This window comes from Pan troglodytes, chromosome 3 (genome assembly GCF_028858775.2).
Source record: "Pan troglodytes isolate AG18354 chromosome 3, NHGRI_mPanTro3-v2.0_pri, whole genome shotgun sequence".
Classification (NCBI taxonomy): Eukaryota; Metazoa; Chordata; class Mammalia; order Primates; family Hominidae; genus Pan; species Pan troglodytes.
The window spans coordinates 11,045,083-11,072,985 of record NC_072401.2 but is presented as its reverse complement, the minus strand read 5'-3'; the positions used below and the strand labels follow the sequence as shown (position 1 = coordinate 11,072,985).

Sequence of the window (27,903 nt, the reverse complement as noted above, 5' to 3'; positions counted from 1 at the left end):
ACATGAAATAAAAAGAGAGTTTGAGTCCAGCTCTCTTCTTAAAGTTAAAAAGGCCAAAACTGATTATCTAGAAAGGTCAGAGGTAGCTCCCAGTCTGTTGGGTTCTCGAGGCACCTAGAAAGAAGTTGAGACACTCTCAGACTCTATCCCATCCTCCTAAAATTGGCCTCGTTAAAGCCATTTAGGCAAATGCTACATGGGCTGTCAGAAAACAGAAAAGTTGCCAATAACCTAGAGACATGATGAAAGTGAGGGCTCCTGCTCAGTGCAGGGATAGGCCAGAATTCCCCTGGTATCAGAGAGATTCAAAGAACTCTGTCCAGTTAACTACATGGCTCGCTATTGTGTATGAGCCCAGACTCACAGGTCATTTATGTATTTGCATCTAGGTATCTATTTATTATCTTACAAACATTCCTGCAAGCAGGCAGGGTCAGTTAGCCAGTGTTCTAGGAGAGAAAAAGATGCCCAGGCTAGGGGAGGAGCCAAGATGGCCGAATAGGAACAGCTCCGGTCTACAGCTCCCAGCGTGAACGACGCAGAAGACGGGTGATTTCTGCATTTCCATCTGAGGTACCGGGTTCATCTCACTAGGGAGTGCCAGACAGTGGGCGCAGGCCAGTGGGTGCGCGCACCGTGCGCGAGCCGAAGCAGGGCGAGGCATTGCCTCACCTGGGAAGTGCAAGGGGTCAGGGAGTTCCCTTTCTGAGTCAAAGAAAGGGGTGACAGACGCACCTGGAAAATCGGGTCACTCCCACCCGAATATTGCGCTTTTCAGACCGGCTTAAAAAACGGCGCACCACGAGACTATATCCCACACCTGGCTCGGAGGGTCCTACGCCCACGGAGTCTCGCTGATTGCTAGCACAGCAGTCTGAGATCAAACTGCAAGGCGGCAGCGAGGCTGGGGGAGGGGCGCCCGCCATTGCCCAGGCTTGATTAGGTAAACAAAGCAGCCTGGAAGCTCGAACTGGGTGGAGCCCACCACAGCTCAAGGAGGCCTGCCTGCCTCTGTAGGCTCCACCTCTGGGGGCAGGGCACAGACAAACAAAAAGACAGCAGTAACCTCTGCAGACTTAAATGTCCCTGTCTGACAGCTTTGAAGAGAGCAGTGGTTCTCCCAGCACGCAGCTGGAGATCTGAGAACGGGCAGACTGCCTCCTCAAGTGGGTCCCTGACCCCTGACCCCCGAGCAGCCTAACTGGGAGGCACCCCCCAGCAGGGGCACACTGACACCTCACACGGCAGGGTATTCCAACAGACCTGCAGCTGAGGGTCCTGTCTGTTAGAAGGAAAACTAACAAACAGAAAGGACATCCACACCGAAAACCCATCTGTACATCACCATCATCAAAGACCAAAAGTAGATAAAACCACAAAGATGGGGAAAAAACAGAACAGAAAAACTGGAAACTCTAAAACGCAGAGCACCTCTCCTCCTCCAAAGGAACGCAGTTCCTCATCAGCAACGGAACAAAGCTGGATGGAGAATGATTTTGACGAGCTGAGAGAAGAAGGCTTCAGACGATCAAATTACTCTGAGCTACGGGAGGATATTCAAACCAAAGGCAAAGAAGTTGAAAACTTTGAAAAAAATTTAGACGAATGTATAACTAGAATAACCAATACAGAGAAGTGCTTAAAGGAGCTGATGGAGCTGAAAACCAAGGCTCGAGAACTACGTGAAGAATGCAGAAGCCTCAGGAGCCGATGCGATCAACTGGAAGAAAGGGTATCAGCGATGGAAGATGAAATGAATGAAATGAAGCGAGAAGGGAAGTTTAGAGAAAAAAGAATAAAAAGAAATGAGCAAAGCCTCCAAGAAATATGGGACTATGTGAAAAGACCAAATCTACGTCTGATTGGTGTACCTGAAAGTGATGCGGAGAATGGAACCAAGTTGGAAAACACCCTGCAGGATATTATCCAGGAGAACTTCTCCAATCTAGCAAGGCAGGCCAACGTTCAGATTCAGGAAACACAGAGAACGCCACAAAGATACTCCTCGAGAAGAGCAACTCCAAGACACATAATTGTCAGATTCACCAAAGTTGAAATGAAGGAAAAAATGTTAAGGGCAGCCAGAGAGAAAGGTCGGGTTACCCTCAAAGGGAAGCCCATCAGACTAACAGCGGATCTCTCGGCAGAAACCCTACAAGCCAGAAGAGAGTGGGGGCCAATATTCAACATTCTTAAAGAAACGAATTTTCAACCCAGAATTTCATATCCAGCCAAACTAAGCTTCATAAGTGAAGGAGAAATAAAATACTTTACAGACAAGCAAATGCTGACCGATTTTGTCACCACCAGGCCTGCCCTAAAAGAGCTCCTGAAGGAAGCGCTAAACATGGAAAGGAACAACCGGTACCAGCTGCTGCAAAATCATGCCAAAATGTAAAGACCATTGAGACTAGGAAGAAACTGCATCAACTAACGAGCAAAATCACCAGCTAACATCATAATGACAGGATCAAATTCACACATAACAATATTAACTTTAAATGTAAATGGACTAAATGCTCCAATTAAAAGACACAGACTGGCAAATTGGATAAAGAGTCAAGACCCATCAGTGTGCTGTATTCAGGAAACCCATCTCACATGCAGAGACACACATAGGCTCAAAATAAAAGGATGGAGGAAGATCTACCAAGCAAATGGAAAACAAAAAAAGGCAGGGGTTGCAATCCTAGTCTCTGATAAAACAGACTTTAAACCAACAAAGATCAAAAGAGACAAAGAAAGCCATTACATAATGGTAAAGGGATCAATTCAACAAGAGGAGCTAACTATCCTAAATATATATGCACCCAATACAGGAGCACCCAGATTCCTAAAGCAAGTCCTGAGTGACCTACAAAGAGACTTAGACTCCCACACATTAATAATGGGAGACTTTAACACCCCACTGTCGACATTAGACAGATCAACGAGACAGAAAGTCAACAAGGATACCCAGGAATTGAACTCAGCTCTGCACCAAGCAGACCTAATAGACATCTACAGACCTCTCCACCCCAAATCAACAGAATATACATTTTTTTCAGCACCACACCACACCTATTCCAAAATTGACCACATACTTGGAAGTAAAGCTCTCCTCAGCAAATGTAAAAGAACAGAAATTATAACCAACTATCTCTCAGACCACAGTGCAATCAAACTAGAACTCAGGATTAAGAATCTCACTCAAAGCCGCTCAACTACATGGAAACTGAACAACCTGCTCCTGAATGACTACTGGGTACATAACGAAATGAAGGCAGAAATAAAGATGTTCTTTGAAACCAATGAGAACAAAGACACAACATACCAGAATCTCTGGGACGCATTCAAAGCAGTGTGTAGAGGGAAATTTATAGCACTAAATGCCCACAAGAGAAAGCAGGAAAGATCCAAAATTGACACCCTAACATCACAATTAAAAGAACTAGAAAAGCAAGAGCAAACACATTCAAAAGCTAGCAGAAGGCAAGAAATAACTAAAATCCGAGCAGAACTGAAGGAAATAGAGACACAAAAAACCCTTCAAAAAATCAATGAATCCAGGAGCTGGTTTTTTGAAAGGATCGACAAAATTGATAGACCGCTAGCAAGACTAATAAAGAAAAAAAGAAGAATCAAATAGACACAATAAAAAATAATAAAGGGGATATCACCACCAATCCCACAGAAATACAAACTACCATCAGAGAATACTACAAACACCTCTACGCAAATAAACTAGAAAATCTAGAAGAAATGGGTAAATTCCTCGACACATACACTCTCCCAAGACTAAACCAGGAAGAAGTTGAATCTCTGAATAGACCAATAACAGGAGCTGAAATTGTGGCAATAATCAATAGTTTACCAACCAAAAAGAGTCCAGGACCAGATGGATTCACAGCCGAATTCTACCAGAGGTACAAGGAGGAACTGGTACCATTCCTTCTGAAACTATTCCAATCAATAGAAAAAGAGGGAATCCTCCCTAACTCATTTTATGAGGCCAGCATCATTCTGATACCAAAGCCGGGCAGAGACACAACCAAGAAAGAGAATTTTAGACCAATATCCTTGATGAACATTGATGCAAAAATCCTCAATAAAATACTGGCAAACCGAATCCAGCAGCACATCAAAAAGCTTATCCACCATGATCAAGTGGGCTTCATCCCTGGGATGCAAGGCTGGTTCAATATACGCAAATCAATAAATGTAATCCAGCATATAAACAGAGCCAAAGACAAAAACCACATGATTGTCTGAATAGATGCAGAAAAAGCCTTTGACAAAATTCAACAACCCTTCATGCTAAAAACTCTCAATAAATTAGGTATTGATGGGACGTATTTCAAAATAATAAGAGCTATCTATGACAAACGCACAGCCAATATCATACTGAATGGGCAAAAACTGGAACCATTCCCTTTGAAAACTGGCACAAGACAGGGATGCCCTCTCTCACCGCTCCTATTCAACATAGTGTTGGAAGTTCTGGCCAGGGCAATCAGGCAGGAGAAGGAAATAAAGGGCATTCAATTAGGAAAAGAGGAAGTCAAATTGTCCCTGTTTGCAGACGACATGATTGTTTATCTAGAAAACCCCATCGTCTCAGCCCAAAATCTCCTTAAGCTGATAAGCAACTTCAGCAAAGTCTCAGGATACAAAATCAATGTACAAAAATCACAAGCATTCCTATACACCAACAACAGACAAACAGAGAGCCAAATCATGAGTGAACTCCTATTCACAATTGCTTCAAAGAGAATAAAATACCTAGGAATCCAACTTACAAGGGATGTGAAGGACCTCTTCAAGGAGAACTACAAACCACTGCTCAAGGAAATAAAAGAGGATACAAACAAATGGAACAACATTCCATGCTCATGGATAGGAAGAATCAATATCGTGAAAATGGCCATACTGCCCAAGGTAATTTACAGATTCAATGCCATCCCCATCAAGCTACCAATGACTTTCTTCACAGAATTGGAAAAAACTACTTTAAAGTTCATATGGAACCAAAAAAGAGCCCGCATCGCCAAGTCAATCCTAAGCCAAAAGAACAAAGCTGGAGGCATCACACTACCTGACTTCAAACTATACTACAAGGCTACAGTAACCAAAACAGCATGGTACTGGTACCAAAACAGAGATATAGATCAATGGAACAGAACAGAGCCCTCAGAAATAACGCCACTTACCTACAACTATCTGATCTTTGACAAACCTGAGAAAAACAAGCAATGGGGAAAGGATTCCCTATTTAATAAATGGTGCTGGGAAAACTGGCTAGCCATATGTAGAAAGCTGAAACTGGATCCCTTCCTTACACCTTATACAAAAATCAATTCAAGATGGATTAAAGACTTAAACGTTAGACCTAAAACCATAAAAACCCTAGAAGAAAACCTAGGCATTACCATTCAGGACATAGGCATGGGCAAGGACTTCATGTCCAAAACACCAAAAGCAATGGCAACAAAAGCCAAAATTGACAAATGGGATCTAATTAAACTAAGGAGCTTCTGCACAGCAAAAGAAACTACCATCAGAGTGAACAGGCAACCTACAACATGGGAGAAAATTTTCGCAACCTACTCATCTGACAAAGGGCTAGTATCCAGAATCTACAATGAACTCCAACAAATTTACAAGAAAAAAACAAACAACCCCATCAAAAAGTGGGCAAAGGACATGAACAGACACTTCTCAAAAGAAGACATTTATGCAGCCAAAAAACACATGAAAAAATGCTCATCATCACTGGCCATCAGAGAAATGCAAATCAAAACCACAATGAGATATCATCTCACACCAGTTAGAATGGCAATCATTAAAAAGTCAGGAAACAACAGGTGCTGGAGAGGATGTGGAGAAATAGGAACACTTTTACACTGTTGGTGGGACTGTAAACTAGTTCAACCATTGTGGAAGTCAGTGTGGCGATTCCTCAGGGATCTAGAACTAGAAACACCATTTCACCCAGCCATCCCATTACTGGGTATATACCCAAATGACTATAAATCATGCTGCTATAAAGACACATGCACACGTATGTTTATTGCGGCGTTATTCACAATAGCAAAGACTTGGAACCAACCCAAATGTCCAACAATGATAGACTGGATTAAGAAAATGTGGCACATATGCACCATGGAATACTAGGCAGCCATAAAAAATGATGAGTTCATGTCCTTTGTAGGGACATGGATGAAACTGGAAACCATCATTCTCAGTAAACTATCGCAAAAACAAAAAACCAAACACCGCATATTCACACTCACAGGTGGGAATTGAACAATGAGATCACATGGACACAGGAAGGGGAATATCACACTCTGGGGACTGTGGTGGGGAGGGGGGAGGGGGGAGGGACAGCACTGGGAGATATACCTAATGCTAGATGACGAGTTAGTGGGTGCAGTGCACCAGCATGGCACATGTATACATATGTAACTAACCTGCACAGTGTGCACATGTACCCTAAAACTTAAAGTATAATAAAAAAAAAAAAAAAAAAAAAAAAAGATGCCCAGGCTACAACCTACCCTTGCAAGGCTCCAATGCAAGGGGACATGGACATGTACATGCATAATGAATGCATGTACGGGGCATTTAACAATATTATATTGTTTACTTGCTTATGGCCTGGCTCCCTAAATACACTAAAAACTCCAGGAAGCAGCCTTCATCTGTCCTTTAATTACTATACCCTATTGCCTAGTGCTTTGCCTAGTATGGAATAAACCCAATAACTATTTGTTGAATAAATGAATGATTAGACTCATGAACAAACGAAATGAATGGCCATAGAGAGGTATGCAAAAGTACCAGAGGGACTCAAAGCGGAAGCAGCAGGGAGGAATTCGTAGGGAAGTAATATTTGAACTTGACCTTGAAGAATGAAAAGCATTTTGCCAGTCCCAGAGGAGGCAAAAAGAATAATTAGATCAATGATATGGGAGCATTAAGAAAAAAAAAGGTCGGGCCCAGAGGCCACAGTGTGGGATGACTTGGCAGAGAGAGAGGGTAGCAGGAAATGAAGGAGCAACAGAAATGGGATTCAAAGCCACTGGGGCAGGAAACTTAGCTATCATGGTTAAGAGTTTGGGTTTTATCTTGCAGGAATAGAGAACTGATGAGGATTCTCAAGGAGGTGACTTGATAATATTCTGCTATTAATAATTACAAAGGTTCTTCTTGCTCCAGTTTGGTGTATGGATTGGAACCCAGGAGGCCAGGAAAGCAGTTAGGGGTAGATGCTGGAGGTCAGCCTAGAGATACTGAAAGCAGAAGTAAGGCTGAATATATTAAATAGCTCATGAACATGACAAAGAAAAGACAGAGTCAGGAGGCATCTGGGGAATCTGACTGTTAGGATCTGGTAACAGATTCGGATGATGGCAATGATAAAGGGGGAGGGGTGGGAAGACTCAAGGTTAGCACCCAGGCTACTGGTGTGGAAACCATGTGAGCAATGGAGCTTCTCGCTAGGAAAAAGGCCTGTGTCTTCTGGGAAATAACCAATTAGAAAGATCCAGAAAATAGTTCAGTGTTCATGCCTGGAACTTAGTAGAGAAGTCAGAGTGCAGATGGAAATATGTGAATTAAGCTGTATTTGGATAGAAAAAAACAATGAATAATGAAATATGTGAAATAGTACAATAATGAAATTTTAAAATAAAAAATGAAATTAATGATAATGAAATAAGCCATCATCTTTCTAGATGGTCAATTTACACAGTGACAAAATATACCCAAACAACTTGCAGATTTTTAAATTTATTATGTTCTATTCTATGGGCTACAGGCAAATCCCAGATGAAGAGAGAGCCTCAAGCCATCATAAAGTATTTCCTGGAGTTCTTTAGTTTTTTCTGTACATGTGTGAGTGTCCACTTAGCTCCTCGGTGGACCAGGCGTTGACCCAGGCCCTGGGGATGCTAAGTCCTACAAATCTCTGCTCTAGTGGAGATGGAAGTTCAACAGTCAGATGTGAACACAAGTTACCAGTTAAAACAAAGGGAAAACTAAAACTCAGGCAAGTGCTGTGAAGGAGCGAGTCTGTGAGGCCGAGGAGGATTCTCTGAGGAAGTAGCACTTGAGCTGAGTTCGGAAGTAACAGTTGTCATTAATAAGAAGAAGGAAGACAAGGGCATCTGAGAAAGAGGGAACAGTACCTGAAAGGGCCCTGTGGGAGGGAGCAGAGAAAGTCCAAGGACCAGAAAGAGGCAAATTTGCCCCAAGTGGAACTGGGAGGACAAAGAGGGTAGTTGAGCTAAGGAGGCAGTTGGTCAGGAGCATTTGTGGAGGAAAAAAATCACCAGTCAGTGCTTGATAGAGCTAATGAAATGCCTGCAAAAGAAAGGAAAATGTGGGAAACGTGGCTGATTAAATGAACTAGGAATGCATAACAACGATGCTTTATGACAGTGAATGTATTTAATGAATGTTAGCAAATTAACTCAATGAAAAATAAGTTAATCTCTTCATGGAAAGTGCCTTAGCAAAGTGCCTAAATGATATGGGAGCTCAATAAATATTACTTGAATCAGAGTTGCTGTTGCTAAATAGTCTGTCTTCCCACGTTGGATAATGTTTGCTAGATTTTTATGAAATTCAACAAACATAGGGAAGCATCTGAGACATTGCCCGGCTCACGGTTGCTGTCCCTCAAATTTCTTAACAGCCTCTCATCAACCATGTGGCAAAAGTCTGATATTCTTCATTTTACAGAAGAGACAGATACTGGCAGAGCTTAAGGACGGTACCAAGGTCACCCTGCTGATGAGGGAGAGGCAGCTCACATCCTTGTCTTGAATGGGCATTTCTTCTGCCCCACACTACTGTTTCCTGTAAAATAAAGCTCTTACATTTAAAAAATTAAGAATTGGATTGCTTTACACACAAATTTTCTTTAACCCTAGTGGTAATGCAAAGAGAGATTCAGAATTATGTGTGAGACATAATTACTTAAATCTGACTGGGTGGCTGTTTCTATGAATGAATGCACTTAATTAATTTTTCCCCTAGCTTCTTGCTATTTCCCAGCTATAATTTATTTTCTTTCATCCCAGGGGCAATAGAAGGACAACTAAAGAAGGATCCAACGATTTGAAATTCCAGAACTTCAGTCTGCCAAAAAACAGGTCAGAATATTTACTTGTTTATTAATAGAGGAGTGAAAATTTTAATTCTGTAGCAAATAAGCTGACCATCACAAACACAAAAATTGTCAATGTGATGGAATGACCTGTAGTGACTTAGAGGTCAGACAGAGACCAAGGTGCAGGAGAAGGGGCTTGGCTGGGGTTGAGCAGCCTGCAGGTGTGTGATACGAACCTAGGCTGAGAAGCCCCCGCCTCCACAGCTCTGCAGGCCAGGCCTCTTTCCACCCACCCCTCCCAGGTCTCTAAACAACCCCCGAGAGAGCCAGTGATGGGGAGGCTTCTATTCCTCTGCCAATGAATGATTTGAATGATGGATCATGGATCCAGCCACGAGTTTACCTTGGAGCCTCACAGCAAGCAGACAAGAGAGAGCCAAGTGCTTACACTGTTATTTCCTTTGTCCTTCAATTGAGAATAACATTTGCTGAGCGGTTATGGTATCAAAACTTGCATAGACTACTGAAAATGCAGCGACAAAAGACAAAGTCTCTCCCTCAAGGAGCTCGCAGACTAGTCAAAAAGTTCAGAACTTGATCGAATCCTGTGCTAACTTGATCGAATTACTGACAAGAGACAAGACCTAAAGTCAAATCCAGCTCTACGCTGCCCAGCGCTGCCCAGCCAACTAAACCTGGGCCACATCCTCATGCACAGAACCATCTCTCCCATGCTCAGGTGGGACTCCCTGGCCAAGCCTTCCTGGGGTGGCTTCTGTTCCTGGAGGCACCCAAGGGTCCTCACAAGTTCTATCAATCCTCGAATCCCAATTCAAGTCCATCCATCAAACATCCTTCAGTCCTTACTATGTGCCAGACACTATAAGCGGTCTTGGAATTCTAAAATGTGCCGGAATAAATAATTATCCTAAGCAGAGTGAATGAATGCTGGTAAGATGATAGAATACTTGAGGTGTTTTGCAAAACCACTTTGAGTAGAGGGAAATTTGTGGCTTTCTCAGACTTCTTTAATGTTTACACTAAATACATTTGAATAATGCATTTTAAGTCCATTTTCCTTATTTCTTGACAATAGCAAGAGATGGGAGATAGAAGGTTTAGAAGCCCTCTTTCAGATGGAGAGGGTTGAAGCAATTACATACATCAAAGTAATATTTACAGTTACATTTGGAGGAAAAAAGACAGACAGAGAAGAGCAGTGCTTTTTTCTGAAGCAAATTATTTCAGAATGTGTCATAGCATGCTCAAGATATATTAAAAAGAGCAACAGATGATGTTTTTGCAACCTGTTCCAAACTATTTATAAACCTAAATTTAAAAAAAAAAAACATAGACATACAAATCTCTATACCACTGCATATTTTATAATGAATGCATTATATGAATATAAACTATTTGAGATATATAAATCAACTAAAAATGTCTGAAAACTACAAATTTGTGTCTACCATCTTCCTTTAACTATTAAACCAATGTATTTACTCCTGTAAAAATTATAATGATCAATATTTGATGATAAGGAAGAAGCTACTTATGGGCAGCATTGCAGTGTAGAATGAGTCCATTGGATCAGGATTTCAACCTCAACTGAGCTGCTTATTAGCCGTGTGGCCCCAGACAAGCCTCTTTTTCCATTCCAACACCTCCTGTGTTTTAGAAGTGATATCTGAAGCCAGACGTGGTGGCTTATGCCTGTAAACCCAGCACTTTGGGAGGCTGAGGCAGGCGGATCACCTGAGGTCAGGAGTTCGAGACCACCCTGACCAACGTGGAGAAACCCCGTCTCTACTAAAAATACAAAAGTAGCCAGATGTGGTGGTGCATGCCTGTAATCCGAGCTACTTGGGAGGCTGAGGCAGGAGAATTGCTTGAACCCGGGAGGCGGAGGTTGTGGTGAGTCAAGATAGAGACATTGCCCTCCAGCCTGGGCAACAAGAGTGAAACTCCGTCTCAAAAAGAAAAACAAATGGTATTTGAAAAAGTAGACTCTCTTGTTCATTATTGAATCTCTTGAACCTTCCTGTGTCCACAGAATAAATGGATGATCTCGGAGGTGTGCTGGGAATAGAGTAGGTTCTCATTAAATAACGTGGGCTAATAGTCACTGAGTGCTCACTATGTGCTAGGTGCTGTTCCAACAGCTAATAGGTAACCCTCACTGGATCCCAACAATTACACTCTTATTAGTCTCCTTTTTACAGGAAAGAAGAATGCAGCCCAGAGAGGGTGAATAACTTCCCTCGAGGCTCAGTGGCTAGTTGTGATATGGTAAATGGCAGCTGTAATTATTATTACTAATATCGACAACCCTGGTGCTCCCCATCACTGCCCTCATGCTAGGTTGAGTGTGGGAGTTAACTCTCCTGCAGGCCCCCACAGCCCAACCACCCCAAGGTCAAAAGTGCCTTGATCTCCTGGTAATAAACAAAGTAAAACACCAAGCTGAGTGCTGGGCCCCACTTGGATGATACGGCCTGGGAGGATCTCCAAGTAAAACACAGATCACATCCATATTCATTATCCGTGACCTGTCTGCAATATTGAGATGAATGTGTTTTATAACATCCTGCTAAATCCCCAATACCCACTTTTATTTTGTACTGTTTCCTCATGTCTATAATGAAAGAAAAACACCAGCTGATATTTGTCAATTAAATCCAAATTCCACTCAATAACTGAGCACCCAGTATGCACCAGAACCTTGGCATTCGGTCTTCACCATAATGCTTTGAAGTAGGCATTCGTATTCCCATTTACAGATAGGGAAAAATAGTCTGAGGGAGGTTATATGTTTTTGTCACAGTCCTAGTAGAAAGTGGTACCAGTTGGATTTGAATTCTGAGTCTAGCTTCAAGTCAAGTGGCATTTCTGGGTTTTTGTTTTGTTTTGGTTTGGTTTGGTTTGGTTTTTTTTGAGACAGGGTTTCACTCTTGTTGCCCAGGCTGGAGTGCAATCGCGCAATCTCCGCCTCCCAGGTTCAAACGATTCTCCTGCCTCAGCCCCCCAGCCAGTAGCTGGGATTACAGGCATGTGCCACCACATCCAGCTAATTTTGAATTTTTAGTAGAGATGGGGTTTCTCCAAGTTGGTCAGGCTGGTCTCGAACTCCCAACCTCAGGTGATCTGCCCGCCTTGGCCTCCCAAAGTGCTGGGATTACAGGTGTGGGCCATCATGCCTAGCTCTGGGTTCTAAGTGATCAAAAACTTTCTTATGTATATGAATATGTATGTATATGTATATTCTTATTTATAAGTATATGTCAGCATATACATATGAATGTAGATTTCTATTCTGATGAGTCACTAATCTGCTCCTGTCAAGTTTCCCCACCATGAGGAAGGGGCATGTGCCCAGCCCTTCTGGAAAGCACAGCCACATCTATAACAGTGAGGCCTGGTAGCTGTGGCTCCTAGAGCATGGGCCTGGGACCAGCAGCTTCAGCATCATCTGAGAACTTAGCAATGCTGATTCCCAGATTCTGGCCAACTGCACCAGAAGGACACGTGCTGGAGCCCAGGCACCCATGTTGAAATAAGCCCTCCCTGTGGGTGCCAATGTTTGCTCAAGTTAGAGAACCTCGGATGGAAGCATGGTTACCAGGAGTGCAAGCTTCCAAGTGGAGTGAGAGGCCCCTGGACTTGAATTCCACTCTGCCCCTACTCGCTAAGTGACAGTGAGTGGGGTGGAGGGAGGAAGATGGAAGGCAGAGGATGGGGGGAGATTGGAGAAATGGTGGGTGCAGGAGCTGTTTCCCCACTGGGGAAATGTCTGACCTCTTACATTAACCTCCTTAAGTTCTCTTTGTTGGGCACTGGAAAAATCAAAGATGAACGAGACATAGTCCTGGATACCTGCATGCTCAGTATCTGGTGGGAAGCAGAAGAGTGGGTGTGGAACTGTAAAGTATATACATAACAGATCATAAGCCTGTGTCATGCACCATGGCAGACACAGACGCGGGCCCTAGGGAACAGGAGGGACACAGGATCAACCAGGGAGCTGAAGGGCTTGCTAAGTCCTCTCTCTACTGAGCAGCGGCACCAAGATTCTAATCCACATCTTCACTTTCCAAGCACTAGTCTCCTTTCCATCCTTTACTCTTGACAGCGATGCTAGGAACAGTGTCACCACACTATCCACATTCAGACCCTTCCCATTTGTCACCTCATTGGCTATGGAGTTCTTCCTTTCTGCCACTAGCACCTGCAGCAATAGTTAGATCCAGGGGGACAAAGTGCAGGCAGCCATAATTTCTCAGGGCCCATGAGGCCCAGTCGTCATCCTTTGGAGACTGGAGTCCTCTTTTTGTTTTTCTGGGTTGTTTTGTTTTGTTTTGTTTTCAGACTGAGTCTCATGCTACCACCCAGGGTGGAGTGCAGTGGTGCTATCTCAGCTCACTGCAACCTCCGCCTCTCAGGTTCAAGCGATTCTTGTGCCTCAGCCTCCTGAGTAGCTGGGATTACAGCTGCCTGCCACCACGCCCAGCAAGTTTTGTATTTTTAGTAGAGATGCGGTTTCGCCATATTAGCCAGGCTGGTCTCGAACTTCTGACCTCAAGTGATCCACCCACCTCAGCCTCCCAAAGAGCTGGGATGACAGGCATGAGCCACCGTGCCCCGCCTGGAGTCCTCCTCTATTCCGTGAATTAGGAGGCCCTCTACTGGGTCCCTTCAGTCAGGCAAGCCCAGGAACCTGCTGGCCACAACCGCTGCCCGCTCTCCTGACGGCTCTGGTCTGCCTCGCCTGCTCTGAGCCTCTGCAGCACTGCGAGAGCCATAAGGGTCACTTTTCTCACTGTGGCCCACCTCACCATGCAGAAGGCGGAGTGCCGCCCTGAAAGGTCTCACAAGCAAAGAGCTTTGTGACAGGTCCTAGGTTCTTTCACAGAGGATGCAGGGAAGAAAATGTGTTGTTCCACTGGCTTTCTGGGAGTTGTCCCCAAAGGGCTCCTACAGCGTAGATGCTCAGGCTGGGCACTGTGGCTCAAACTTGTAATCCCAGCACTTTGGGAGGCTGAGATGGGCGGATCATTTGAGGTCAGGAGTTCCAGACCAGCCTGGCCAACATGGCAAAACCTGATCTGTACTAAAAAATACAAAAATTAGCCAGGCATGGTAGTGGGTGCCTGTAATCCAAGCTACAAGGGAGGCTGAGGCAGGAAAATCTCTTGAACTCGGGAGGTGGAGGTTGCAGTGAGCTGACATCACCTCACTGCACTCCAACCTGGGCGACAGAGTGAGACTCCGCCTCAAAAGAAACTAATAAATAAAGAAATAAATAAATAAATAAATAAATAACAAGTAGATGCTCAAGAAACATTGGCTGATGGGGGAGTAGGAAGAAGGAAGAATCAAGGCAGAACCCTAGGTTCTTATGTTGTGGATAACCCTAGGATGCTGTTGATCTGTAGTATACCGAGAGCCTCCTATGATGCCTGGCACTTACTAGATACTAAAATAGACGTGAAAAAGAAACTTCAATAGGGACAGAAGGATGGAGAAAGGAGGAAGAAGACAGAGACCAAGTGGGGAAGTGGGGGACGCTCAGAGAGTGGATGAAGGGATTTCAGGAGTGGCTCTGCCCGCTAGAGGAATGTCTGAGCTAAAACATGTCTGGCAAATCATCCTGCTACTCTACTTGTCTGCTGCAGAACCCATCAGAGTGTCAAATATTTTTGTTTTTGTTTTTTGATATGTATTGGGAGCACTGATAGCTTATAGGAACAGGACTATAGCTTATATAGACATGTTTTCTGCCCTCAAAGAACTTAAAGTCTAATTGAGGAAAGGAAAAAAACTCAAGTAAGGTTTTACAATATGAGATTTAAATAATAAATGAATAATTATATGTCATCGTCTAGATTTACTAAATGCATGATTCAAGTAAGAAGTGCCACAGGTTCTCAGAGGAGGGAGGAGACCAGACAGGCCGGCAGGGCAGGGTCTGAGGAGGTGGGAGCCTCACTCGGCCAAGAGGGTCTTGGGTGTATGAGCTTGATGAGAGTTGTGAGTGGCACTAAACACTTCCAGTGTTTTCCCCAGGTCCCCTTCAGGGAATTACATGCCCCAAGTATTTCTTATACAAATAAAATAGGTAAGAGGAGAATTCTTGAAACCAATAGGGAATGCCTTCTAGAAAGAATGAACCCATGGATTCACTTATTTAAAATGAGCCTTGGCCTGATTCCACCTCAGAGTGAATTTCATCTGGATTGAGAGAGGCTCTCCAGTCTCTAATCTTGAAAATGTACAACCGATTCCAGGGGAATTTAAGTGGCACTTGTGCACACACGTGGAGTAGTTTCCTACTATGTGCCAGGCACTCCATTGGCCTTGCTCGGATAGGACAGGTCCAGGTATAGACCCAGACATGATCTGCAGTGTATCTCTGGCCCGTCTCACTTTGGGATGCCCTCTTTTGTATATTTCCCTCTGCATGTGCCTGTGGCATTCATTCACTCACACATTCACTCACTCTTACCCATTCAGCACCACGGTGGTGTGCACATGCTCCAGGCACTGTGTTAGGCACCAGGCCTCCCTTTTAGGAGCTAGAGGTTCAGGGTAGGCAGTCTGAGAATTCCAGTTGCATTCTGTTCTAGTTATGTCAGTGTGAGTTCCATTACATAGGTACCAAGAATATGCCCAAATAAGGAGAAGAGGGCATTGGTGGCCACATGGGAAACAAGATAAACAGTCTGTCCAGGCCATCATACCTATTCCCTAGAATATTACAGAGTCCACTCCTCTCTCAAATCAATGCTGTGTGTTCCTATGTTACCTGTGTGAGACACAGTTCTAAGCATCCTTTACTCTTGCAAACCTCCACATGACCTCTAGGATGACACAGGCTTTGCTCATTCATCCCTCCAGATTCCCTACTGTCTGAGCACACTGTGCATTTCCAAACCATAGTCCCCACAGCTCCATGATGCAAACGCTCCACCTTTGAGTGGTGGAGAGATGTATCATCAGACAGGCTCGGTGGGACTGTTAGCCAAGAGGGCTAACCTCAGCTAATCCATCTGCAAAATTAAAGGGTTCGTTTACGGTGTTTAATGTCCCTTTTGGCACTAGTGATATTTTACAATGGCCCTAAAATTGAGATAAAGATGCTTTCCACCAAGAACTGCTATGAGGTTTGAGTGAAACCATTTTTGTACAGTGCTCAGTTCCAGATGCAGTGCAGACATTCAACTAGAGGAAAGAAGGTGATGAATGCAGAAACTTTCCATCCTTCCTTGTTTTTATCTAGATTATATTTAAAATGAGTAACTCTTAGAAGTACAAATTGTCTTTCAAAAATTAGAGAATCTTATTCTAGAGTAGCCTTCTAATTTCAGGGGGTGAACTTAAAATGAGATGTGGAGCTGAGCCAGTTAATTTCAGAGGTTTGAGAGAGAGAGAAGGCTGGCAGTGTGAAATCACCCTGATCTTTTCCCAGGGGTTTTGCTGCTGAATTCTGGACTAACAGTCGGTGCCTGGGGAGACCCAAAGGACTGCATACCACACTCAAGGGGGCAAAGAAAGATTCATCTCCATGCCAGGAGCTTGACCCTGGAGACAGAACCAAATCCCTCTCTATGGGACTGGAATAACACACCATCCAAACTCTGTTCCCATGGATAAGTAGAAGGCAAGCATGCCCTGTCTACTTCATCAAAGCCAGTTCTGCTGGGCAGCAGGAGAGAGAAGTGGAAGAGGGGGAGGAGTTTACTTTAGTAGCCTTTAAAAATTAAAGATTATTAGATGTATTAAATTATTCGAAAGTATTACAAATTACAAATAATTCAGAATTAAAAATCTGTATTTGTAATGAGCTTTAAATATTAAAAACCACAGACCTCCAAATGTCAGTCTTGTTCATTTCCTGTGCCATGCACTTTCTTGCCACAGTGTTGACACCGGCTTATACACACCGGAAATAGAGAGGAAGGAAAAATTGCTTTCTTTAGGCCCAAATGTGGAGGGGAGCAGAGATAGGGAAGGCAGAAGGGTGGCTGCCAAGTTATAACACCATCCAGCTGTGGCCCGCTTGCACGTGGCCATGTTGTGGATGCTGTTGACAAAAGGCAGCCGGGGTGCATCCTTGTAATTCCCTGGCAAGAGGCAGCTTGCTAATACATGGGCCTTGCTTGAGCACAGATAGAGTACATCAAATCTCCACGAAGTTTGCTAGCAGTTCCTTTCATTAATCACCCTGGGCTGTCAAGTTGCAGAGTGTTAACACAGGAGTCCTTTCAGATACCTCATCCGTTGCTTGTGTCAAGACAATGTCCACAATCCATCTAGACAAAACTATGGTGTTCGGGCCACCTCCCCTGATCCCCTCCCTCCCAGACCCTAGGCGGCTGGTCCCAGCCTTCATCTTTTCCCTCCCTGCTTTGTTTCTGCAGCTCTCTGGCTCACAGCAGCAGGCTCAGCTGGAATAACAGCACCATTCCCTGTTTTGCTGATGCTTCCTCTGCTAATTCACTTGGCTTGCATTGACGCACGGAGAGCCCCAGGGTGCATAATCCCGGAGGATGTGACATATGAATGAGCACCATTACTCTGGGGCCCCACTGAGAGGTAGACCGGATCAGATAAGCCACTTTCCGACAAATTTGGCAATTGGGAGGAAGCTCCCAGACAAGAGAACTCTGCGGTCTACGTTGCTGCTATAGGCTTGTAAATAAGAAGCGATTTGGAGGGAGTCGGACAAATCCCAGCCCTGCCGATTGCTTGTGCCACTTCAGGCAAGTTACTGAACTCATCTAAGTTTTAGTTGCAATCTGCGAAGTGGAGCTGGAAATGCCTAAGGGCCTAAGTCTATGCCTTCAACGTACCCATCACCTCCAAAAGTTTCCTCCCACCCTCTTTACTTATTATTATGATTAAGTGTGTTTACTTCAAGAACAATTAATATAAGATTTACTCTGTTAGCAAAAATTCAATTATATGATATAGTACCGTTAGGTGTAGGCACTATGCTGTCCAGTATATCTTGAGGACTTATTTATCTTGTCTAACCAAAGCTTTGTACCCTTTGACTGATATCTCCTCATTTTCTCCTCCACCCAGCCCTTGGCAACCCACCCTTCCACTCTATGGGTTTGACTATTTTAGACGTATAATACATTGTATGTAGTATATACAATATAGTATATACCATATAATATATAAACTATTTTAGATGTATAATATAGATGTATATTTGCCTCTATGAGTTTGACTATTTTAGATGTATCATAAAAGTAGTATCATGTAATACTTGTCCATTCACAAGTATATACTTATATCCAACCTCATCAAGTTGTACACATTAACTATGTACAGCTTTTTGTAAGTTAGAAAAGTAAATAGGAACATTCTAAAAATTGTGAAAATGAATGTAAATGGGTTGAACAGACAATAAAAAAAAAAAATGTCTACCAGCCAGAGTTGAACCTATCTCAGTGCCCAAACAGGTGCTCACGAATACGAGTTATTTTATTTTCTGTTTGGTGCCACTCTTTTTAGATGTCTGAAGACTTCAGTTCTGCCTCCAAGTGTCTGAGACTGGGAACAACCCGCTAGCCACTCTAGGCCCCAGTTCTCCCATTTAAAAAACTAACGAACTGGACATTATCTCCAACATGCTTTTTAGCACTAGTTTGTCTTTGATTCTAAAATCCAGATAAGGTCAGGCTAAAATCCAGAAAAGGTCAAGGTTAGAAGATAACAAGAACCCTAATTTAGAAGTCAAAGTTCCTTCTGGAATCTCAGGAACAGTTTGCCTTTTCTTCAAAATTCCCGAGCTCAGATTTGCATGCCGCCTGCGTTGGATGCTCTGCCTTTGATCAACGGGATGGCTTGCCACGCTTACATTAAGCTCACTGTACACAATCACAAAAACATATCATTTCCACTTCCCATGTCATGAGTTGCAAGTCCTGGGAGCCTTTTGAGGCCTTAATCAAAGACCAAGATATCAGAGAAGAGGCCATATGTCTAAAGTGTCAAGAGAGAGCACTCAGGCCCTCGATAAATGATTTGCTCCTCACTAGCTGATTTACTGTTAATTTCTGCAGAACCTCCGGCAGCTTGAAAGGGCGCCAACTGTTAACCACAAGGGCTCTGAGGTCGCAGCTGCACGGTGCCTCCTAAGCAGGACTTGCCATTTCCTATAGGCCTGGGGTAGGGGAGACAGTAGGGACCGGGGAGGCAGATAGGCTGGTGTCAAATCCCTCACTCTTAGAGGCTCTGTGGATTGGGCAAGTTGTAGAGCCCTCTGAATACCCTATTTCCTATTCTGTAAAGTTGAGGCGATAACAGCGAGCCCACAGGTTATTTCATTTGGGGTTTAAAATGGTGAACAGAAGGCAGTAAGTTACGCTGAAGTCAGACTCAACTTGTAGACCGTGGTCTCCTGGTTACAAACATCTTACTGCTTCACTATTCTGTGCCCAACGTCCCAGACACCGAAGAGACCTCATAAATATTTACACCTGGCGTGTGTTGCGATGTTCAATTAATTGCTCCTGTGACGCACTTTGAGTGCCTTGGAGGAAAGGTGTAATGCAGAGGCCTGGGGTTATTAAAGGCACAAACAAGTAAGCTCACCGAAGTAGCATCCTCGGGAGCCTTCCACTGCCTCGGGGCTTTTCAAAGCATTGCCCAAAACCTAGGGAAAAAGTGTTTCCAAAGGGATCCCATCCAATGATTGGATTGTGGATGTGCAAAGACCTTGTCAGAAAATGAGGCCAGGCACAGTGGCTCACACCTGTAATCCCAGCACTTTGCGAGGCTGAGGCGGGTGGATCACCTGAGGTCAGGAGTTTGAGACCAGCCTGGCCAACATGGTGAAACCTCATCTCTACTACAAATACAAAAAATTAGCCCAGTGTGGTGGCGCATGCCTGTAGTCCCAGTTACTTGTGAGGCTTAGGCAGGAGAATGGCTTGAACGTGGGAGGCGGAGGTTGCAGTGAGCCAAGATTGCACCATTGCACTCCAGCCTGGGCAACAGAGTGAGACTCTGTCTCAAAAAAAAAAAAAAGAAAACAAAATGGGCAAAGACATGTACAGATAACTTATGAAAGAAGACACATAAATGGCCCAAAACCTTTTGGGAAAAAAGAAATTCAATCTCATTAGTCATCAAGGAAGTGAAATGGGTAAAATGCGGAATCAAGTGCCATGTAGGCAAACTGGTTATAAGGTATGGATTTAATGGTGGTGAGATACAGTGAGATGAGCACTTCACATTCCATGCATAAGAATATCAATTAATATAAATTGGCGCAGCTCATCCAGAAAGCTACTGAGTAATATGCAACAAAGGGCCCAGAGTGTTCACATTATTTGACCCCTTCATTGTGCTTGATAACATCTCTGTATAGAAAGATTCAAGCTGGGCGTGGTGGCTCAAGCTTGCAATCCCAGCACTGTGGGAGGCCGAGGCGGGTGGATCATGAGGTCAAGAGATCGAGACCATCCCGGCCAACATGGTGAAACCCTGTCTCTACTAAAAATACAAAAATTAGCCGGGTGTGGTGGCACGTGCCTGTAATCCCAGTTACTCAGGAGGCTGAGGCAGGAGAATTGCTTGAACCTGGGAGGAGAGATCGTACCACTGCACTCCAGCCTGGCGACAGAGACTCCGTCTCAAAAAAAAAAAAAGAAAGATTCAGAGATGAGGTTTAAAATGCTAAATACACACGGCAGCATCATTTTACATAGTTAGGACTAGCAAGAACCTAAATGCCCCTTCAAAATATCATGTAGATCAGGGGTCCCCAACACCCGGGCCACGAACCAGTACTGGTCTGTGGTGTGTTAGGAACTGGGCTGCACAGCAGGAGGTGGGCAGTGGACAAGCAAGCATTATCGCCTGAGCTTTGCCTCCTGACGGATCAGCAGCAGCATTAGATTCTCATAGGAGCACAAACCCTACCGTGAACTGCGCATGAGAGTGATCTAGGTTCACGCTCTTTGTGAGACTCCTACCAACGCGTGATGATCTGAGGTAGAACAATTTCTTCCCTTCATCCCGAAACCATCCCCCGCCCCCATCTGTGGAAATACCAGGAAACTGGTCCCTGATGCCAAAATGGTTGAGGACCACTGAGGTGGATAATCAATACTTTGTTTCTGAATAACATTTGAAGATATAGAATATATTTGTAACATCAAAATCCTACACGTTCTTTCATATTATTATTTTTTCAAGAGATCTTGCTATGTTGCCCAGGTTGGACATGAACTCCTGGGCTCAAGTGATCCTCCCGCCCCAGCCACCTGAGGAGCTGGGACTACAGGTGTGTGCCACCATGCTGGGCTCTTTTATATTTATACTGATAAAAGAAAAACTTCAGCTGAATGAAATTTAAAGGAGCTTAATTGGCCAATGAATGGTTTGAGAATGAGGTGGCCTTCCCAGCCAGAGGAGGCTGAGACTCCGGTGCAGCCACGTGGTGAAAGAAGGTTTATGGACAGAAAAAGGAAAGTGATATATAGAAAATGGAAGTGAGGTACAGAAACATCTGGATTGGTTACAGCTCGGCGTTTGCCTGATTTGAACACAGTTCGAACAGTTGGCTACATTTGATTGGCCAAAACTCGGTGATTGCCACAACTATAGGCTACCATCTGTTTATAGTTCATGATGTATAGAGAAACCTTTAGGCAGAACTTAAAATATGTAAGGAGGCAGCTTTAGGCTAAGCTTGATTTAACACTACCTATATGTGTTTAAATGTATGCATACATCTTCAGGTACGTATACAGCTCTGTACATGAGAATAACCAACATATAACCTGTGGTGTCAATTTTTATTTTCTTCTACATGCTATTTTCCAGAAAATAGAAATATGAACAATATTTCTATATATAATAGAATAATATGTGACTTCAGGTCTACAATAGTACATACATAAAGCAGCTTCAGAGGCTGACTTGTACAATGACGTTTGATGACTGCCTGTTCCTATGCGGCAGGGGGTCGGTGGAGGTGGAGCAATGGACGTTTAACTTGGTTCTCTTTTCTGCCCTAGGTCATGGCCTCGCATCAATAGTGCCACAGGTGAGTCAGGGCTCTCTGTCACCTAAGTGGTGGGAATGTCAGCATGGGTCTGTTGGGCTGTTATTTCCATTCTTTTTTGTTTTTATTTCAATACAACTATGGCCTATTTGAAATGACATTAGCTATTAATGCCATTCCTTCCAGTTGCCCCAGGGTACAGCCTGATCTGTGACTCTTGAAAGCTTTGGAAGCTGGCTGGCTGGATGGGAATCCTGGCTCTCTACTTAGCTGTGCAGCTTTGCATGAAGCACAGATCTTTCTGAGCCTGAGTTCCTTCATCTGTGCAATGAGTATAAGTCTACCTCAGTGCCAGTCTTATGGTGACTCACTAATATTCACTCAACTAAATTCCATATAATTGGTTACCCCCAAAACATGGGTGGAAAGAATGAATGGTTCAAAAGCCACCTTTGATGCCTCTCCTGTATCTCTCTTCATAGCCTATTTTCTGGTACTACGCACTTAACAGGAGCCCATTAAAGTTTGAGAAAAAGTATGTAGTATTCATCGGGTAGGGTTATTATTTCAGGGAAAGTCCCACAGAACTTCCCTAGAAAGCTGGTGTCTAGATAGAATGACTGGAATGAGGCAGAAAAATGGAGACATTGTCCAGAGGAAACACCAAAGAAGCGATGGAGTCATAAGGAGTTACGTAATCAGCAAAGGCATTTGAAAGTTTCACTATAGAGCATGTTGGAGTACATAACCAGCACTCAGCATGTCCCACCCAGCAGCCGGGAGAACTGGGCAAAAGCAAAAGTGAAAGTGGGAAATATGAGTTCACACAGGGAGAGAGCACCCAGCCTTAATCCCTCTACAGAAAAAGTTTTCATTCAACTTCCCAGTCAGGCCTAAACAAGATTGTGTTCTCTCAAGGTAGATGATACCAAATTGTGTTGGGGTCTTTAGTATCAAATGCACCTCTCCACCTACCTGCACCTCTCACCCCTCCCATCCTGCACTGGCATCCTGGAGGGAAGAGAATATTCTAAGGGGGTGGTACCCGGGAATGAAGTGGCTTGTCTGATGTGCTTGGTGACCAGTGAATCATAAAGCACACAGGTAAAATACAGCGGCCAGCTCCAACTACCTGTACCCTCTTCCTCCCATCTTGCTCCCCACCTTGGTTAAGGCACAGAGAAATGGGCAGATGGGCACTCCGTTTCCTTGACAGCAATCTAGAGACACCAGCAGGAAAAAGAAAACAAATCAAAACCCCACAAAAGTCCATTGATATAAAGTCACCCAGGCCTGCTCATACACACTCGAACGTAAACCTTACCGGAAAGAAACACTTAGCAGCAAATTATGACATTCCCAGTCTGTTCAAAATAACAGCCCAGACCAGGCACGGTGACTCACGCCTGTAGTCCCAGCACTTTGGGAGGCCAAGGCAGGCGGATCACAAGGTCAGGAGTTTGAGACCAGCCTGGCCAATATGGTGAAACACTATCTCTACTAAAAATACTAAAATTATCTGGGCATGATGGTGGGCACCTGTAGTCCCAGCTACTCGGGAGGCTGAGGCAGGAGAATCACTTGAACCCGGGAGGCGGAGGTTGCAGGGAGCCCAGATCACCCCACTGCACTCCAGCCTGGGCGCTGTGGGCGACAGAGCGAGACTCCGTCTCAAAAAAGAAAAAAAAAAGAGAGAGAGAGAAAGAAATAACAGCCCAGCAGACCTATGCATACTTATGAATCAGCCTAGGCATACTTATGAACCACTACAAATGTCTACCAAAGAATAGCAGACCTGATCTAATAAAGATATGCATGAGGATTTACAAAAAAGACTGCGCATGACGGTGGTTTGATAACATTCCCAGATGCTTCAAGTTGTTTCTGATTTTTGACGATGGGATCATTTGAAAATAGGAGAGGGCGTTCATGTGAGAAAATACTAGGAAGCCATTAAAATGATGATGTTGAAGCATATTCATTGCCATGGATATGTTGATAGCATGTGATTTTGTGAAAAAGCAGGTAAAAAATAGGGTACAAGGAGTGACTGTATATTTATAAGCTATATATCTATGATGTGTGGTGTGTGTGATTGTGTGTGTGTCTGTGTATGTGTATGAGTGACTTGACTATAATCAAATATTTGTATATTTGGATTATTTGTGGTAACAGTATAGTAATTTTTATTTCCTTCTTTTTTGCATATCTGTGTCTTGTAACTTTCTACAGTAGCATATGATTTTGCATACTAAAAACAATCTATCAAAAAATATTCTTTAGAAAACCATTCCAAGCCTGGAGAAGACAGACACATGTTCAAACTGGGACAGTCTTTCAAGGTCAATACCTTCTCGGAGGGTGATACACACAGAACAGTGCAATGCTTTCCATAAAATAAACTCATGAGTTTTTCTCCTTCCCCTAAATAAAGAATGAAACTGGAAAAGATGGCCCTATTTAGAAAGTGGGTCCTTCTGTCTTAAGCCTCCACGTATAATAAAAACATTGATGAAGATAGATATTAGCTGATTCGATTTAAAAGACAAGAAATTTCATCTTGTCCAGGAAAATACTACTTTTAAGTTTTTCTAAGGAAAGTAGTCTTCCAAGTTGATTTTTCCTACTTGTAAAAGAAAAATTAATAAGGATTTTAGGACAAGAGGGAGACAGGCAGGTATAGAATATGTGAGCATCCAATGCCCCCTGCTGGCTGTTTGCAGATGCTACAATGCCTGTATTAATTTAGCAGAGGCTGGCATCCTGGTTCTCTCACCAGGTGTTGGGAATATTCGTGAACAGAAACAAATAAAAAAACTGATATTTGAATCTCTGGGACAAGCCAGGATTTCAAATCATCCCAAGATTGGTAAACTCAAGGATTAACATTGTGTTCAAAATTCAATTACAATAGTTAAAAATCACTACAGTTGAAAATGAATATTTTCTAGCCCATGTTAGGGTTTACGCTCTTTGGCAGGCAAATGGTAAGGCCAGGGAATCCCTACTTTTAACAAGATAATTCCAATTCAAGTAGTTCTGGGCCATTCTTTAGAATTGCTGGTTAAAAAGAGAGAGAGAGAAGAAAACTATCCAGACTGTTCCCACCAAGAAGCTGTTCTCAATTCTCTAGATAACAAATGTCTCTATTATTTCATTTGCATTTCTAAGGGCAATCAAGGAATGAGGTGGGAGGCAGCTGCCTTCCCTATCACCATTCACCCACTCACCCATCCATTCATTCAACCAATTTGTGGTAGCTCCATATAACCAGCTTTAGGCACAGATTTAAAAAAAAAAATTAAAGGTCCTGGGGACTCGGGTAGTCTGAGATTGTATTACTATATTTTACATATGAGGAAATTAAGAACTAGAGAACAGAAGTAAACTTCCAAGGGCCACCTACTTAGAACATTATGCCTGTTCTTCAACCCCCCGTTAAGTGTTTCCTGTGTAGCTGTTTCTGTGAGTTTGGACTACTTGTGGCTTCGAATTATTAGCTCATAATCTTCAGACCAAAGAACTGTTGTCCAGTGAATAAACAGAAATGCCCAGAGAGCTAGATGACTGAGTCTCTCTCTCTCCTCTCTCTTTATATGTGTGTGTGTATGTATATGTATATGAATATACACATAAATATACATACACAGTCATGTGTCACATACTAATGGGGACGTATTCTGAAAAATACATCGTTAGGTGATTTCAACATTGTGTGTACGTCATAGAATGTACTTACACAAAACTAGATTGTGTAACCTACTGCTTACCTAGGCCATATAGCATGGTCTATTGCACCTAGGTTACAAACAAAACATCCTGTACAGGATGTTGCTGTGCTGAATATTGTAGGCAGTTGTAACACAATGGTAAGAATTTGTGTATCTAAACATAGAAAAGGTACAGTAGAAATACAGCATAAAAGATAAAAGGGGTACACCTGTGTAGGACACTTACCATAAAGGGAGCTTGCGGACTGGAAATTTCTCTGAATGAGTTAACGAATGAGTGGTGAGTGAATGCAAAGGCTTGATCATCACTGTAAACCCACGTCAACATTAGAATCTCTACACTTAGGCTACATCGAACTGATAAAACTATATTTTTTCTTCAATAATAAATTAACCTTAGGTTACCATAACTTTTACAATTATAAATGTTTAAAGTTTTCTGACTTTTTGACTCTTTCCTAATAAGACTTATCTTAAGCACAAACACATTGTACCATTTTACAAAAATATTTCCCTTCCTCATGTCCTTATTCCAGAAGGATTTTTTCTATTTTTAATTTTTTAATTTTTAAATTTTATTTTTTTTTACTTTTTAAATGTTTTTGCCAAAAACTAAGACACAAATGCACACATTAGCCTAGACCTGCAGAGCATCAGGATCATCAATATCACTGCATTCCGCCTCCACATCTTGTCCTACTAGAAGGTCTTCAGGGGCAATGACACGTATGGAGCTGTCATCTCCTAGGATAACAATTACTTCTTCTGGAATCCCTCCGAAAGGGCCTGCCTGAGACTGTTTTACAATTAACTTTTTCTGATAAGTAGAAGGATGCTTTAAAATAACAATAAAAAGTATGATATAGTAAACACTCAAACCAGTGTTATAGTTATTTTATCATTAAGAAGTATTATGTACTGTACATAATTGTATGTGCTAGACTTTCATATGACTGGCAGCACAGTGAGCTTGTTTACACCAATGTCACCGCCACAAGCACATGAGTCATGCATTGTGCTATGATGTTATAATGGCTACAACGTCATTAGGTAATGATATGGATCCGATCAGTGGAGGAACACCAGGGTCCTTAGTCTTGTGCTGAACTGGATAAAACAACATGGACACATGTGGAGTGGTTTTAAGCAGTAGAGAGTTTAATAGGCAAGAAAGAAGGAAGAAGAAAACAGCTCCCCCGTACAGAGATGGAGGGGGATTTGAACAAAGACAAAACCCCTGTGTGGCAGAAAAGTGGTTGCTTACAGGAGGAGGCTGGAGGAGGTGGTGCCTGATTTGCATAGGGTTTAGGGGATTGGTTTGACCAGGCATGTCATTCATGTAGCCCGTGAATAAAACTGGACCTCCTACCCTAGCCTTTTAATATGCAAATGCAAGGCACCATGATGTTCTACACAGGTGGGGATATGTGGGGGTGGCCATGTTGCCAGGCACATGTGGGGACAAGGGCAAGAAGAACAGGGCGGGAATCACCAAGTTTGGGTGGAACCAGTTTCTAATGGCTGGCATTTCCATATCAAAGTTTGCTAGCTGGCTCTAAGAGCCCAGGCTTTCCTGCTAGACAAGAAGCATTTCTGGAGCTGCTTTAAAAGAAACAAAAACTTTCCAAGGACCCCTTTTCCTCTCCATTTGCCTAAAATAATTTATTAATAACTCCTATAACAGTAATAGGAATTTTTCTGCTCCATTATATTCTTATGAGACCACGGTCATATATGTGATCCATCATTGACCAAAATATGGTTATATGGCATGTAAATGTGTATATATATATTTTTTTTTCTATCTCTATCTCTCTCTCTCTCATTCCCCTCTTCCTTCCTCTTTTCTTCTTCTTCCCAATTATAAGCCATATAGTCAAAAACTCATTTACTCTCATAATACTTTACTCAGAGATGGTGAAAAGGAATGCAAGAAAGTAGATTTCTCCCTTTCCCCACAGATATAGATCGATGCCAAACTGAAGATGTTCTGAAGTTTGGAACCTGCCAGGGGAAAGGGCGTGGACTACCCTATTTCTCATTACACTGGGGTA

The 27,903-nt window shown here is 43.1% G+C and overlaps 1 protein-coding gene and 1 long non-coding RNA gene across 3 annotated transcripts in view; one reads left to right on the top strand and one right to left on the bottom strand.

Annotated features, from left to right (window-relative positions):
• Positions 1 to 27,903, bottom strand: part of LOC104005982 (uncharacterized) — a 164,319-nt gene that overhangs the window by 9,308 nt on the left and 127,108 nt on the right. The gene's annotated exons all lie outside the window — the stretch shown is intronic.
• CLNK (cytokine dependent hematopoietic cell linker) overlaps positions 1 to 27,903 on the top strand; it is a 264,742-nt gene that overhangs the window by 139,408 nt on the left and 97,431 nt on the right. For both annotated transcript variants that reach the window (XM_520687.9, XM_009447358.4), the window contains exons 3-4: positions 9,066 to 9,137; positions 22,132 to 22,160. In XM_520687.9, coding sequence (XP_520687.3) covers positions 9,066 to 9,137; positions 22,132 to 22,160 — 101 coding nt within the window. The remainder of the gene's footprint in view (positions 1 to 9,065; positions 9,138 to 22,131; positions 22,161 to 27,903) is intronic.